The sequence below is a fragment of the Anser brachyrhynchus genome, assembly GCF_964034855.1.
Source record: "Anser brachyrhynchus genome assembly, chromosome: 3".
NCBI lineage: Eukaryota > Metazoa > Chordata > Aves > Anseriformes > Anatidae > Anser > Anser brachyrhynchus.
This window is the reverse complement of record NC_137696.1, coordinates 7801284-7818336: the sequence shown is the minus strand read 5'-3', so window position 1 is coordinate 7818336 and position 17053 is coordinate 7801284. Positions and strand designations below refer to the sequence as shown.

The window sequence follows — 17053 nt, the reverse complement described above, 5'->3', positions numbered from 1 at the left end:
TTCTCACGTTACCACGGGTCTGCACCTACTGCTCTGGCCCACAATAAACCTAGACACATTTGCATTCACTCATTAGCTTCCTTATTTAATCTGGCTATGTGCAGAAGAGCACTGAGAGGAGGTGGTAAATGGTGGTTTCAGTAGCTGCATTTTATTGCTAAACCAACAAAACTCACCATTTGAACATGGCCCCTTCTTCTTGTTTTCAGCCGAACCCTGGACAGAATCCATCTTTCCAAGTCGGAAGGGATATACATGACTGCGTAAAATCCCAGGAGCCTCTCCTCAAAATAGCCACAGGGGTTTGCAAACAAGTCACACCAAACATCCACTTCACCCATTCCCCCAGGGCTAAGCAAGCTCTCTCTGCAACGCTCCCAGCTGCTTTTTGCTCAGAGGGTAGCGAGGCCAGAGCACAGACCTTTAGAAACATACTACAACTAGACCATGTAGGAAAATTACTGACTTCTAAAAAGTCATTTTTGTAACATTACATGCTAGTAGAAATTACAGGTTCAGTTTTGACTACCAAGTTAAGCAGGGGCTGGGGAAGCAAGCTGTCAGCCCACACAGGAAACAGACACAGCTGAGTTCTCTATGCTAAATTGTATGCCAGGCTGCAGAGGTCAGAAACTGCTCCTGGAAGAAGACTGTCTCTCTCAGGGATGTGCACCTTCCTCAGGTACTGAAGGATAATTTCTCCGTCATGTCCTGGAAGGAAAATGTGAATGGTAAAAGAGCCTTCCTCTGCAATGCTGAGGCTGGCAGGGTGAGACCAGGCTCCTGCCCCTTGTGGAGGGGTGGTTCACGTGGTTAGCAAGACATCCTGTGCTGAATCTCCCCCAAAAGAGGAAACCTGTTCGATGTTCACCCACAGGACGTCTGGGAGTTTTATGCTTCCTCCTAATTCTCCCAAGCAAAGTGCCAGTCACCACTGCTGCTCACACATGAGTGGCTGTATCTCACTGCAGTTATCTTTGCTTACTGCTTTCACTCAGGTCCAAGCACAGCACCGTGTCATGCGGCACCAGGCCTTATGTAGTCCTCTTGGATGCTTTTTCCACCGTGCTGTAGGTGACAGTCTGGCTATGAACCAGCATGAGCATGCAGCTACGCTCACCGCCTGTGTGCGCACTGATTCATACGTGATTAAAGCAGTGTCTGGGCAAGAAGAGCTGAATTAGACAGCTTTGGGTGACTAATTTCAAAATGAACATGTCATTATTGCACCGTGGCTTTTTAAGGTTACATTATTTCCTATGGGAGACCCATCCTTCCCATCCTTGCTCTCCTTGTAACCCCACTGCACCCCATGCCCCATCTGTTTCCTAACCCCGATGCCTTCCTCTCTCCAGACTGTTCTGTGTCATCTACTCCAATTTCTGGGGGAACATGGTACCTGCAACTGCGTGGTAGCGGCCGGGAAGCAGCGAGCAGAGGGGCAGCAGGAAGGCTGGATCCACGCTGTGCTTGCACTGCCCCAGCCCTGCAGAAACCCCCTCCTGCGCTGGGTTTCTGTGTGAGTCTCGCTGTCTGCTGCGTGGGGTCAGTGTTCGTTTGGAACATGCCTCAGTGCGCCACTCCTTCCCACAGCTCTTCAAGGTTTGCATTACGGTACAGTTGGTGAGTCATGCGCAGATTAGTCACGGAGGAGATTTATTCCTGTCTACAGAAAGTCCAGCATGAGTAAGGACAATGTGAGTTTGGCACCAGCTTGTTTCGGTTCTGGCCGGTGCCAAAGGTAAGGTGACTTTGGTCTCACGTGCCCAGGTGTGCGGCTCCGACTGGTGGGGCAGACAGGGCACGTGTCCAACCTCATGACCTTCTGCTGAGACCAAAGACTTTATCACAACCAACTCAGGATGGGACCAGCTCATCTGAGATGCCCCTCTACAGGGTAGACAATGAACAGACTCCCACTGATTATGGACCTTTGCTGGGCCACACCACCAATGCGTGGAAAGCTCCAAGTCCTGGTGAAGCCTCCAACCAAAGCGTACTGGAAAACGATAAGTTGGATGAGCTCTTCATTGAGGCCGATAGCAAAATGCCCCTGCAAGGCCAGAGTTTTACTCTGTAGTGACGTAATTATGCAGGTAGCTAATTTCCCTATAAATCTACCAACCACAGAGCAAGTACTCTCTAAATTACCCATGGATATTTTTAACTGCAAAAATTGCTTTTTTTGATTTCATAGGGACAAATATAATGTCCACCTTTAACAACACATTTCTGACTGGGAAACTCTCTGGCATTCAGTTGCCATAATGGTAATGTTTTGCTAATTATTATTATTTTTTACATTTTGAATGTAAGTCGTAACTGCTGACTGCAGTGGTAGTCACAGGTCTGCAGGACACTTACCCAGAACCTGAGCTTCTGAAACGAGGAAATGTTTTCATTCATATTTTAAAATTCCATTCATTAACAGGTGTATATGGTTTGACTTCTTCAAAGTATGCTGCAGACACAGCCTAATAAATCTCCATGACACCTCACTGCATCTCCATTTTATAGATGTGGTGATTCGAATATATCCAAGTGAAATGACTTGCCCAAGGCTAATGAAGGAATCAATGTCAGAGACAGGATTAAAAGTAGAAAAATTCCTGGCCCCCAGTCTCATAACCTAACTGTGGTCTGCATTTCACTCATATGAAAACAGGAAAGGGAAACACATCTATTTTGAATATTGTGAAAAGTAGTTCATAGCAGATGGGCAGCCTGATGTTATAAAATTGCTTTACCTTGTCATAAAATATCAATAATACACAGGATGTGGTTCTTGTCCAAGACTACAGCAAGGTGTGAACGGCACAGAATGTGTCACTGGTGGCTTTTAGAGCAGCAGACGTTGCACTGGAAGTGTAAAATGAGTAGTCTTTGAGATGTTTCTCCTGCCCTATTCCTTAAAACCAATTTCTTCCTGTGTGTTACACAGCTGGCAAAAGCTGCTTTGAAGCTGACTAACACTAGTTCAGTACTGAACCTGCAGCAAGGTGCCTATTGTGGCACCTCAGAGGTGGAGCAAGAGGTCTGTAATGCCCATTTCTCAAATACACAGGCAGTGCCCGCTGACATTTTTTGGTGGGTCTACCCACCTATTTCTTAGATCCTAACATAGAGCTAGGCAGCATCTTCACTGTTGCCAAAATGTAACAGGAAGACAATGCACCTGTCTAGTTGTGTAGAAGAATAATTTTTTTTAAAAAAAAGGTACACTTGTGTCATTAAATATTGATGAGTAAGATTCATTGACTGAGTTAGAGACAGTAGGATATGGCTTGAAATAAAACCCCAGGAGGGCCACACCCCCTAGTATGCCCAGGGCCATCCCTTTAAAGGTAGGACAATTATAATTAATTGAGCAATCTGACAGAAAGCATACATCCATACACTGGAGCAGAAAGTTACACTGTGCACAGAGCCATCCAGGACACTTGAAGGGTTAATACTGGTTCACTAGACCAAGGACAGTAAATTCTGCCTGTGGCTACCACCAATCTATTGTATTATTATTGCAGGCTTTAGAAACAGCTTTTAATTTTAACCCTTTCCAACCCTCTCTACTATCTTCTCTTTACATAATTGGCTTTGAATAAAATTGCATGGAATTTTCCTAGTCATACCTTTCAATTATTTCGTTTCACTTTCAGCATATACAATATTGTACAGAAAAAAAAATATCCAAAGAATCTGGGCCTTCTTCACCTATCACTTTTAACTCTTAAAGACCAAAAACATTGCCAGAAAACAGGGCCCCTTTCGTTCTGTTGTGATCAATCCCCACTATCTGCTGCAAGGATCACTGGAGGATCCCATCCACTATCTATTGGGAACCATGGTGCGAGTTTCTGGAGTTCTGACAAACACACAAACTAAATATAGATAACCTTGTCCCTCTTTCAGTCTTCCCGATACCTGCATATGTTGACCAAACTGCATTTTTAAGATGATGTACTGGGAGTTGTTCACGCCTGTAAGAGATGACAAATCAAACACACCGGACCTACTGGTTACCTCTAATGAAAAAAAATCTCATTATTGGTAACACTTTCAGCAATATGCTGAGCACATCATCAGCCCATAGACAAGCTGAAGTGAAACAACAGATGGAGAAGGGATGACACGAGGTAGTGAGGGTGATAGCAGAGGACTGACTCAGTGTCCCGGGAGGTCCTTTCCAATCCTACATTTCCACGTTCATGTGTTCATATTGAAGTTGATGGGAGACATTTCCACCAACTTCAAAGGGCTTTTATCCAGCCCCAGTTTCATTTCTTTTCAATATATAGATGCAAGAGTAATGTCACGCATGATTTTCATGAGACGTGCTAATATACAATCAGTTCTGGGAGAAGCAGAATGAACCCAGGTAGATAAATTGTTCATCCCGAAACACCAACCATGCCGTCTGAAAAATACACCTCCTTCTATCTAAATTGCAGGTAAGTGCAGCAGCATCACAACTGAATTTACAGTCATCATTAGCCATAAACAATTATGCCAAATAAATATTATCTATTTGTACTTTTGGCAAGTTACGTGGACACAGTGAACAAATAATTTGGTCTGGGGATTGGCTCACCAGGGCTGGTCCACACCTCCAGCAGCAGCAAGGAGTGCCCCAACTTCAGTGTCCCACTGTGAAACCTGCACCCACAGAGCTTAGTGTGGAAGGTTATTTAATGGGTATGGGACAGCGCTCATTAGCCAGAGGAGCAAGCCACAAAATGCTCTGAGAAGTGTAGACATCTAATGCGGATGGCCACAGAAAAAAAGGAGTGGGAAGGTAAGAACTGGGAGGCTGTATAATTACACAGTGTTTTCTTCTCCCCTCCTTTTTTTTGCATTTTTTTTTTAACCAAACAGGCATTCAGCCTGTTCAATAGAGCCACTCCAATATGTTATCTAATGGCTTCATCTTTACTTGTGAGATTCCCCATCTGTGGCCAGACTGTGCCACTGCCTCATTCAGCTGAGCAAGAGAACAACATTCATTCACTCACTCAGATCTTAGGAGACAGGTCTTGCTCTAGAGCAACAAAAAATGAGCTGCTCCTTAGTCAGGTCTGAACCTTTGCACTTAAGCCAGCCTTTGATGAAACTTTCCTCTGGATTTCAACGCTGCTTTTTATAGCTGGGCAGTCTGCTCGCTCCCTCTGGCTGCGTCCCTTTGTTCTTTACAGTGGTATCATTCTGATCTATGTGGTGGTCTCACATTTTCCTCTTGAGGCTTCTGCATCAGCCTTGTTTTCAAAGCCAAATAACACAAGCAATGATTTATAATCTGTAATTGCTTCGGAAAGATGGATGTTCAGACATAATCAGTCCATTTTGTTATTTTTTCACCTATTACACAGTGGCTGCTTCTCCTGTTTGCATGCTTCTTTACTCTCCTTTTCTGTCTCTTTTCTCCTCATAATGTACCATAAAACTTTAAGTGATTCATAAGACATGGAAAATAGTATCATGCCCAGCTTAGTTCTCCTAAATGACAGTCATTTCCTCCTACTGGGTTCACGGTGTCTCTGAGGAGGACACCCCATGGATGGATTCAGCCACCAGGGGCACTAATACAGCCACCTGCTACAGCTCCTCAGATGTGGTGGGTCTTTCTCATGACCAGGACAGAGAAATGACCACACTCCATGAGAAAAGGGATGGTCCAGATGCTAAAGACACTAGATATGCTTCATGGATTTATCTGTATCTTCACACATACCAAAGAGGTGTCAAGCTGCTGAAACCTGTCGTGTGTCCTGTGGGTATCATGTCAGAAACCCCAGTATCAGGAAAGAGAAGGGAGAGAGATTAAGGCACATCTGAGCTTCTGCTCATTAAGTACAGGGAATGCATCTAGGAACAGCAGGCGCAGGAATGGGAAATCAGCACTGATTCAGCTCCTCATTGTAATACAATTGTAAGATGGTTTAATCGGTTGTCTTCTACTCCATTCAAGTCATGGGTGTTAAAGGCCCACAGCCAGCAACAGAGACCTTGGGGTCTTGCCATGGCCTTGCTGATGACATCTGAACAAGCAGGGGAAATCACATGTGACAGGTTGGCAACAAAACAGCTAGTTTTGAGAATAAGGGCTTAGTCCTCACTCCACTGTCATGCTCTGCAGCCAGCTAACAGCAATCCCAAGAGACCCTTTTGTGCCTCAAAATGAGCGATGCAAGGACACTGACAAATGCAGCAGACAACTTGTACATGTTGCAACACTCAATATCCAAAGCAGAAGGGTCTTGCATGAGGTCCAGCGGAGTGTCTTCATTTCTGAAGCCCCGCATGTTCCCAAAGCAGCCTGGATCCACAGGTGGCACAGGTCTGACGGAGTCAGATCGAAGCGGAGTTCCCGGACAGCCTGTATTTGGGTGCAGAGCAGCTCAGACAGACCTGCAGAATTGCTCCAGCTGACTTCATGATTATCTCATCAGTGGCCACATGTCACAGAGGAAACTCAGTCATGGTTTGCCTTAATTTACAAGTGTCATCTCCTACAAGTGGAAAGAGGAGCATGAGAACAGCAAAGCTGAACTGATTTGTTCTGGCACCAGTACTGCAATGTGGCAAGATATACCTACGACTGTCACATACAAATTTAGTAGATAGCATGCTTGCTTTTTATTTGATTTTTAGCAGGTCTCTTCACAATAAATATAAGAGCAGAATGCATAAACAAAACACTTGGCACTTACAGTTTATCTTGGTGACGGAAAATTTGATTGATGAATAATAAGTTCAGAAAGTGGCAAATGTTCAACATAGGGCTAAATAACCTTTTGTTGCCTTTTTTTTTTTTTCACAGCTCAGTTCTCTCAGCTTTTACTCTTCCTGCCTTGAAGTTGCTTTGTTCTAGTGCTTCATCAGCTAGTGGGAAAAAAAAAAACCTGTCCTATTTGTTTCTTATATTTTTTCACTGATCAAGTTGCTTATTGCCAGGTAAAGACTTGAAGAGAGACCTTCTGCATGTCACATTGCTTCCTCCTTTCTCTTTCACTTTGCTGGGACAGAGCCTGTGAGGCAGACCTTCCTGCTTGCAAAATGGTAATTTTTATCCCAATTATTATGATTACTGCAATACCAAAAGAGAGGAGGGGTGCACACAGGAAAGCAGAGCGAGGTGGCTTGAAGGAAATTCCAGTCAAAGTAGGCTACGTTCATAAAGCATAGAAGAAAACAACTATTGTACAGAGAGGGAAACTGAGGCACAGAGCCTCACAGTGCATTGTGTCCAGGAGCATATAAGGAAGAGAGTGGCAGAAGGCTGGAACGCAAGCTAGACCGCGCGGCTCCCAGTCCTGTGCCTTAGCAACGAGACCACTCTGCCTCTACATGCAGGCTCAGCGAGAAGAAGGGGCAACCTTCTCGGAGGGAAATCCTTGCTGGATTAAGCACTTTGCCTGCTTTTCTCTTCTCACCCCTTTCCTCCTTCAAAGCACGGAGGATGGGGAGGGGGCAAGGCGGTGAAACGGCACCCATCCTCCCCCACTCTTCATCCCACCCCACATCCAGCGGGGTATCGGGGCTCCTCAGCGGTCCCCAAAAGCTTGCACCCTCGGCCGGGGAGGAGGGATATGATTTGTAATTGCAATACTTTCATTACTGTCTCTTAGTTCTTTGCACACTAATGTCAAGAGCTTTGTCTTTGTAGTGTTATTGGCATTTTTCATCATATTCATGAAGTGTGGGTCAATTTTCTTCAAAAGGCTCACTTCGCCAACTTGCCACAAAGACAGACAGTAATAAATTCTACTAGTGCACAGCGAAGGCTTCGTAGCTGCAAGCAACAATAAAAAGCAATGAGCTGGGTGTCACTAAGTAACTCCAGTTTACACTGCATTTTCTTCTTTTATTGAAAACTCAGAATATGAATTTATTAATGAATACACAGGCCTACTTTGAAGGGGTGTGGGGGGGTCCGAGTCAATTTATTTGGTATTCACACAGTGTGTGCCTACATTGTATTGTTTCATCATTTTATGGCCAGGCACAGCTTGTTAGGCTGTGGCCCTCCAGAAAAAAGCAGGCTCATATAGCAACACCTTGACGTAGATGTACAGCTGCTTTCACTGTGGCTGTCTCACCTTTAGCCCCGTCTGTCTACTGCCGGCTTTCATTTTCCGCATTCATACATCAATAAGCTTTGCATGCTGACACCTAATTTTGCAGGCTACTTTGGTTATGGAGGCCGTGTTTTGCATATCACTACCCACCCCCTTCTGACATCTACTGCCTTTAAAGAGGGAGAGAATAGAGAGAGCACGAAAGAGGGATTCTTTTCTTCTCAGCCTAATCAGAGATTTCTTTATATTTGTCAAAAGCAGATCTGCCAAATCAACTTTAATTGATTCTTCCACAGTTCTCGTGTATGATTTTTGAAGGACTGGGCTTGTGTTCCAAGACACAGTGTTGTGTTTCAAACAAATATGAGGTTTCTACAGCAAATCAAATTTGGATGCCAATTAGTTAGCATTTTCCATTCCAATTAAATTTGAGACCTTTCTGATTTTGAAAGACTTGTATGTCTATGCATGTGTGTATGTATGTATTCGTGTGCACCTATCTGTACGTATTCTATATATACATAAAGATATATATGTATAAAATATTTAAAGTGCCCTCGGTGCTCTAATAAGCAGGGAGGGGTTATATCCATCCATTTAAATATACATTTTGGAGGATTTTTTTCTACCTTGTTTATTTCACAAGGGCTTACCAGCCCATTCTAACCTGTTATGTGACACCGCAAAGGTTTTTACTTCTAAGTCAGGTGGCTAATGTCATTATATCGTTGACAACTCATAAAATGTTATAATCTAATAGGGCTTTCCCTCCCCACACGCACTCAGTGAAAGCTCATTGTAGCAAAGAAAGGATTAGGGGCAAAAGCAAGATTAATGGTTAAAAAAATGGAAGCAGGCGGAGTCCGGATAGAATACTGTAGCTTAAAAACAAATATAATTTGTATATTAAAATGCATCTTTATCTAACTAGATTTACTCTAAATAAGTCAAGCATACTATATAAGGTATTTCCTACTGGATACTGCATATTTCAGCAAAGCCTATGTATTTGTTTTGAGTGAATTTTAAAATAAATTTCTCAAAAATCAGGTTTTAGGCAGACTTATAACAAAGACTAAAATTGAATCCAACACTACAGTGATGGGAAGGAAACAAAAGCTTGTTTAGATCACCTAGAACTAACCTGTGCAGTCACGGTCAACCATAAAGCTATCCATGACAGTATTGTGCTGCGGAGGAGAAATCTTCCTGGCACCCGGGGCTCCGATTGCCACACACGGCACAAATGACCAGCCAGTGAGTGTTACCCTCTTGGGTCCCCAAAAGGACCTCAAGACAGACAGACAACCCAGCTCCAGCAGACATCAGGAGCAGGCAGACCCACTCCTGTACTCTTCCAGGGCCTCAACAGCACCACAGCGAGGAATTCACCCCCAGCAAATCTCAGGTGGGAACAAGCACATGCCTGCCTTTCTTTGGCAAAGAGATTAATTAGTTTGTTCCTGTTATAAAATGTGAGTAAAGGAACAAAGACCTGAGCTCAAAAAGGTGAGAAAATCCAGACAAAATTCACCAGCAGGGAAAAACAATAAACTTCAGGTAGGTTGGAGTTAGTCCACCCTGCATTCTCTATTCTATCCTCCTACATATGACTACTAGCCTAAGCAACCAAAAGCAGCAAAATGAGAAATTATGATGGCTATTGAACACTACTCACAAATTCACAGTGTCGCATCCGATGTCAGTTAGCATGCCTGTTTACATAGTTGTTATACAAGGGGAAAATCTACAGTATTAAACAGCCCTCAGATTCGCATTTCTGGATAGGCTTTGTTTTCTGGAGTGTTTAGCACACATAAAATAAAATCCGTGGGAAATCTGTCTGGCATTAGATCTTTGACGGATTCATATTAGGAGAGGGTTTTTATGTGGTTTTAGATCGAATTTTTCATGAGAATTTCTCTTTACACCTGGGTTAAAACAAGCCTCTTGGGTGAAAAATGTTCAGACTTGCTGATAGCTTAAATTTTGATTTGACTGAATGGACAAGTTGAGAAGGGAAATTTCAAAGAAGTATGCAAACATTTTGAAACTTTCAAAGCAAATGTCTCAAGCCTTTCATATGAATTCTCTTTTCTACTGTGGTATCCTTTAATTGCTGACTTGCATAAAAACCAAAGAGGTCAATGTTGAAATAAAACTCTGAAACCAATGTTGAATGTTAAACTGGCCTTTTATGGTTTTTTTTCTTTTTTTTTTTTCTTTTTTTTTTTTTCTTTTTAATCAGAAAAAGTCCAGAATTTCATTTTTGGTTCAGCTGATGATCAATTTTTCTTCTATATTTCAGGATGTCTGCAATAACACACCAAATCCTCTACTTATCTCCCATTGTGCTGACTTCTGTAAAAAATGTAGCCCTTCAAGCTACAAAATGATACAGGAAAAATCAGAGAACACACAATAAAGTCTATAAAATTATGAACAGTATAGGGAAAGCAAATAGAAAAGAATTAGTCATTATTTCTCACAGCATAAGAACTAGGGTGCACCCAATTACAAGGCAGCAGGTTTAAAATAGCCCATAAGAAACACTTTTACAAAGAATAACTAAATTATGCAACTTGCTGCACAGCATGTTGCAAAGGCCAGGAATATAAATGGATTTGAAACGCGATTAGACAAATTCACAGTAGAGGTCTGTGGAGAACTGCTGAGCACCACGATCTGGTGCTGCCTCGACTTTGGAAGGACCAAACGTGCTGCCTGGTCTGGGTTGGGCACCTTTCCTCTCCATGCCACATATCCTGACAGCGCTCCGGCCATGCAATCACACCCGGACCGTGACATCACCCTTGCAAAGAGAGGATGCCCACAATGCGATATCGCAGGGAGCCACGGGTTCCTCAGGGACCTCCTTTGCTGGCTGGCTGTGGTGGCAGACCCTAAGGGGAGTGGCGAGGAGGGCTCCTGGCCAGAGCAGTACCTCCAAACCCCCGAGGTAATCACACCTCTGCCAAAGGCATGTGAGCCCTTGATCCAGACCACACATGCAGGAAAAACAATAGTGCTGATGAGTGATTAGGTTTCTTTGTCTGTAAAGTGCTCATACCAAGGTGCACTTGTGTATCTGGTATGCAATGGTGCTGTATATTAAGGTCTTTATATATTTGTCACTTAAGGACACTTAATTGTAGGGTAAGCACAAAACAAGAAAATTCGAAGAGGGCCACAGGCTGTTCTGACAGCGGTGACAAGAAGTGCCCTGTTCAGCTGTAGGAACGGGCTTGAGAAATCAAGATGGGCACATGAATGTGCCGGGAGTGAGCTGTCTTTAACTGCTGGCAAAGATGAGGGCAGAGGTTTTCAACCATTTTTTGATTTATGGACCCCTAACACTTCCAGTGGAGATACGATTGCCTGTAGTAGGGAATTAAAGCCTCCTGACAAAAGGCTTTTTTCGGTTGCCTTTCAGTCACCCTTTAGAGAGGTGGCTCACAGATGCTCTAGGAGATGTGGCCCACAGCTGGAAACCTACAGGCACAGGAATGAGCAAAGAGATGGGGACAGAAACGGGGAGCATCTGAGTCTGGGGTTTAGCTTTACCACCCATCATTCCATTTCCTATCTAACTGTGATAAAAAATAATAGAAAAGACCTTCATTTTCCTTCACAGTTTTAAGGTTAACAAGGACTATTAGATCATCTGTTCTGACCTTTTACATCCAGAGGCCATCAGATTTCCTCCAGTTTATGAGTACCTCCATAAAATAACAGCCTATATTAATTTCAATCATCAGTGAGGGAAATAAACCCGCTCCAATCAGAAACGGATTTGTCTGAGGTTCAGTATGTGCCGCTATGGGCACTCTCATTATTCACATCCTTTCTAATTACTCTACTATTTTCCCTTTATATCCACAAACATGTTGTTAAAATACTGGGAATATTTAAATTACAGTGGTATCCCATTTTGGTCACACTCTGTGACCACAGTAAAAAGGGTCCCCAACGGGAAGATTTGGACAGCCTAACCAGACAAGGAAAGGAAAAAAAAAAAGAAAAAAAAAGGGAAAAATCATCATTCTCCCCATCTCACATAAGTCCAAAGAGATTAAACGATTAGTCAAAAGTCACCCAAAAGTTGGTGGCAGAGACGGAGCTGAAATCTACTTTCTCAAGTCAAATCCAGAGTTTTAATCACCCGAACACCCTTCCTCTCCCTTCATTGCTTTCATTTATCATTTCAGGCTAGGCAGACTACATCGAAATGATGGCTTTGTGAAGCATAGAAACACAGTTTTACGGGCAATAAACAATAAATATGAACCTGAGAGACATCTCCACGAAACCTGCCTTCCAAAAACGAGTCCATTTTCTTTTCTTTTCTTTTTTTTTTTTCCTAGAAGATGGCAAAAGCCTTCCCTTCCCCTCCTGCCGGCACCCCTCCACCGGGCTCCGCCAGCTCCCCGGCACAGCACGTTGGCTGTGGGATGGCACCGAGTGCTCCCTCTCCCTGCCAAGATGACAAAGTCCTGGCTGGCTCAGCCACCGCCTCTGCCAGTGTACCAGAGAATCGGTTGTGCGATTTCATTTAAGCGCTGCTAACTAATTATTAACTGTAGGCTCAGCATTCAGGGTGCAGACAATGGGATCAGCCAGGCACCGCTCCACTGGCGGGGGGGCACCACCGTCAGCACGGGTTTCTTTTTAATTATTGTGCAGTGGAATCAGTCCTGGAGAAGCGAATTGAAAAGTATACAAAATTCTGATTAATAACCAGGGCGGCTTTTTTTCAGTTTTTCTCCAAGTTCCCGCCCACAGGACCCCAACTGTCTTTTCAGCTGTAGTACCAAAACCTGCATGCACTTTAAAAACTGGGATAAATCATTTTGCCTTACAGAACTGCTCCACGGCAATGAATTGTGCAGAGCTGAGCCCTAAACCAGCCTCTGAATCCAGACTTCTGTGTATTCTGTGTGTGGAACCAGATTTGAACTCTGAGGATGACTCCTGGATGGTCTTGTTTTTTGGCACCTCCAGACAGGACATAAACCACTTGACAGGTTGGAGAGGCTCTGCTCTGGACTGAGGCCCAGATTTTACCATCTCAGGCTTTTGCTTGATGCTATGCTTTGCTTTGTGTAAAGGCTGAACCCATAAGGTACCTATGTTGTCTCCTCTCCCAAGGAGAGCTATGCATCCCCAAAGGTGGGAAATCTTTGTGATTTAGAAGCTAAAAGGGTGGTTTAGGACTTGTTGCTTGTATTAACAAGTCTGTCTTGTTGAGATAATTGTGGTTGCACTTCTGTTAATGTCCAGTGGGGCAATTCAGTACTTTCTGCCTCCTTCCCAACTGCACTGAGTAAGGGAGGCTACTCTGTCATCAATGACCTAGCCCTACTTACAGTTACATCCCTAAGAATTTGACTCTCTTTAGTGATGGTGGTTGTCTGGAGGTGTCACTCCTGCTACTGAAGGCTGCATTAGAAACCACACGTGTACTGGGGAGGCTGTAGAAATCTTCTTTCTTTTCATACGGGTTCAGCTAATGGCCAATTTTCACCATGAATCCGAGGAAAATAATAATAATTTGTCCGGGAAGCATTGACTTCTATATCCTTTAGCGTTCAAGTCATACTGGCTCTGTTACCTTTAAACTGCCAAACTACAGACCAGGTCAGGTTCACTGTGAAAGTGGTTGCAGCCTCGTTCAGAAATTGGGTGCAACTCCAACCCTTAGCTTGACTTTGCAAGGTGTTTCTTCATTTCTGGCAGCCTATTAATTACCATATTCTCATCACAGAGAGAAAGCCAAGTGGCATTTTTATTCAAAATAATAGGAGAAAAAAAGATTCCAGGTCTTCTGATAGAAGTGCTTCATCCTGGAAAAGCTTCACTCCACGCAAGGGAATTCACAAGCTGTGATCTCCACTCGCTCCTACCAGAGGAGGCACCTCATCTGGCAGCTGGAGTCTCTCCTCTCTCTCCTCTTGCTCACAGTCCTTCTAACAGTGGAAACACATAATGTGCACGGTGTGCCGCTGGGCCCAGCTGAGGGCTTCACTGCCGAGGAACCGGCAGCCCTGCCACGGGCTGACCAGCACCCCGGGAGGCACAGCTTCTCCCAGACATGGAGCACACGAGCAAGGGCTGTCACGACCAGGGATAAGGAAAAGCACATTGTTTAGCTGCAGTCAGGGCAAGGATTAGAGTAAATAGGCTGCTGTATCGCACAGAGCGAGCACGTGTTAGGGTCTGAAAGTGAACTCAGCCCTTTGGTGTGGCAGCCTGTGCCGTACCTTTACTGTAAATGGAGACATCAGAAGGAGACGACATTCCCCAGGGGCAGGGAAAATGTTATGTGAATCATGCCTGACTCTGCTCAGGAAACATCTCTCTTAGTTCTGAGTGAAATTCTATACCAAAGACATATATTTTTAAATTAATACTTTTCGTCCTTTCTACCTTCAATACTTTCGTAGTGCTTTTTCTCTAAGCACTTATTAAAAAGAAGGAAGATATAGTCTTGCACTTGGCTAATAATTCTTCCCCAATATTTCTCAATTTACCCATGCAACACTCCATCTTCCTCAAGCCTTCTGATTTTGAGTCATGATGCATTCCGACCCGGCGTCCCTGTGGTGCTGCTGCTCAGGCTCGCTGCCGTGCGGGTCGGTGTGCAGCCGGGACCCCAGTGCACACAGGCTGCCTCGCTGAGGTGCTGGGAGGAGGAAAGAGTCCTCCAAAAGGGGGGTAGGAAGCACCGATTCATTCTCGGGTCGTACCAGCTCTTACAGCGCCATTTCTCACACTCACACGTGGTGGGGTGTTGTGGGATACTGTGTTTGACTCTCAACAAACTGTGTTGCTAGGACGACGTTTATTATGATACATAATGCGAATAAAGGATGAAACTGTACACAGCGCTCTGATTTGCTATAACTGTCATCTGCGATGATAGCCTCTAGTTTATACCGCAAATGAATTTTGCATGGATGGTACCGATGCTACCAAGAGCTGCAGAGGTGTATTTCACAAAGCTGCCTGGGCCTGGCACGAAGATCATGCCACTTTAAACAGCGAATCTGTTATTGTGATGTTTGTGAGAGGAGAACAAGTGGGAAAGTCACTTTCAAGTGCAGCTCAGTGCTCTTTTAATGAGGAATGGGGTCTTCTTCAGAGTCAGCCAACTACTGAGGAGGAGCTGACACCCTCAGTAGTCAACATCCTCAAAACAGCTGACAGCTCCAGATAAATCAGTTTGTGTACTTCCTCCCCTTCTCATATCACCTGCAGTGACAGGAAAGCACTAATTTCCTTTGAGAGGGAGAGAGATGGATGCACGCGTGCATCCTGGGCTTGTTGATCCTTCAGTGTAAAATTAACAAAAACAGAGGCCGGGGAGAACTGGGAATAGGCACGGCACTTTGTCAAGAGGAAGGGTTTGCCGTGGTACGGCCCCATATTCATCATATGGTAATTTACAAATATGCATAGGACAGAGTCACATTGCATTAGCCCCTGCAAGAAGCAGCTATGACAAATACAGGGTGTTTGGCGAGCCGACTGCCCGGCTCACAGCTGGAGCTCTGCCCCACACAGCACGGGCAGGGCAGCACCCCACGAGCTCAGCTGCCCGCCGAGGGGATCCCGGGAGCTCCCAGACACCATCCTCTCCAGCAGAGCTGCCCCCATATGAGCAAAGCACTGAAAAGCTGCGATTGCAAAGTGTGGTCCCAGTCCCAAACCCGAACAATCAAGTACCTTAAGGACCCTGGGACATGCAGCACCCTTTGGGGAGGCACTCGCTTGCTCATCCGCTGCCCAGGGCGATCAATAGGGAGTTAAGCAACGAGCGCACCCACTCACACAGACAGTCCTCACCACGCACTTTCCGAATTCATTACTCTGACGCTGTCACATGGCTAAATGATGTTATAAAAATTAGATACTGCAGGCCATTAAAAGCAGTGCACACTCTGTTCAGAAACCTACTGAAGAAACCCACCAGATAAAACCATCGTGAAATTTCTCCCCAGCAGCCAGTGCAGCTCACAGCTCCCCCCACCAGAAGCCCCAGGCAGCAGTTTTGGCAGAGCTGCTCTCCCTTCATTTTGTATCGTCACTTCTGAGGGTTGGCTCACTCCAGCGTGCTCACCGACCCGTCACCTTCCCAGACACAGGCTCTGACATGAGGCGAGCTGAAACCAGGCAGAAATGAAAGCAAGACACCCAACCTGTTTAAACAGGAATCTGAACTGCTCCCAGCGACCCTGTCCCAGGGAGGATCTTGCCCAAAACCAGACACGCGCTGTCCAGGGCTGAAGACAGACTGTCTCCCCAGCCTCTGCTTGATGCACACTGTATTTAGGCAGCATTTAAGAGTCTGTCTCCCGCACAAGGACCTTTCAGTGAAACTAAAAAAAGAAAAAAACAACTCTAAAAATATACATGAGAATCTGAATAATTGTGTCTCTCAACTTCTGTTTTCCTAAGCTGACTATAACTGCGGTGGTGCTGTGATGAATCAGGTTACGTTAGTTAAGTCACCAATGATTTCATCATACGTATATATATTATTTCATATATATATACAAAGGGATACGATTGACGTGATCAAAGGAGACAATCACAGCAATGACATGTTGGAGCAAGAAATCTAAAAGGAGGTATTTGCCTTACAACCTTTTAAAAACAATTATGAATTCACATTTTAAATAAATGTTATCTATATACGCATACATAAAACTATAAATACATCTAGACATGCATGCATGTGCGCACACACACATGTATAATTACATACACATGCTCCTGTGGTTTTCCGGCTAAACTACCACCATGTGTTGTACGTTATCCCAGGGCCCAGAGCAGAAAGGCTGAAACCCACCTCTGGGCGCAGGGGGGTCAGCCAGTTTCTCCCAGAGCAGAAGCCCAGAAAGCCGCCCCACACAAGGAACCCCCATGCCTGCGGCCTGAGCATGGGAAAGCCGAGCAGCACAGGGCCTTGAGGAACAAAC

General features: G+C 44.6%; 1 protein-coding gene across 8 annotated transcripts in view; it reads right to left on the bottom strand.

The window, feature by feature from the left end:
• The window catches only part of LOC308193335 (uncharacterized protein), a 212099-nt gene that overhangs the window by 13114 nt on the left and 181932 nt on the right, over window positions 1-17053 (bottom strand). For 2 of the 8 annotated variants that reach the window (XM_080587919.1, XM_080587918.1), the window contains exon 3: window positions 1400-1666. The exons of 5 other annotated variants lie outside the window; for them this stretch is intronic. In XM_080587919.1, coding sequence (XP_080444045.1) covers window positions 1400-1610 — 211 coding nt within the window. In that variant the 5' untranslated portion in view covers window positions 1611-1666. Of the gene's footprint in view, window positions 1-1399; window positions 1667-9216; window positions 16256-17053 lie in introns of those variants that run through there. One more of the 8 variants, XR_013949544.1, reaches the window with a different exon arrangement.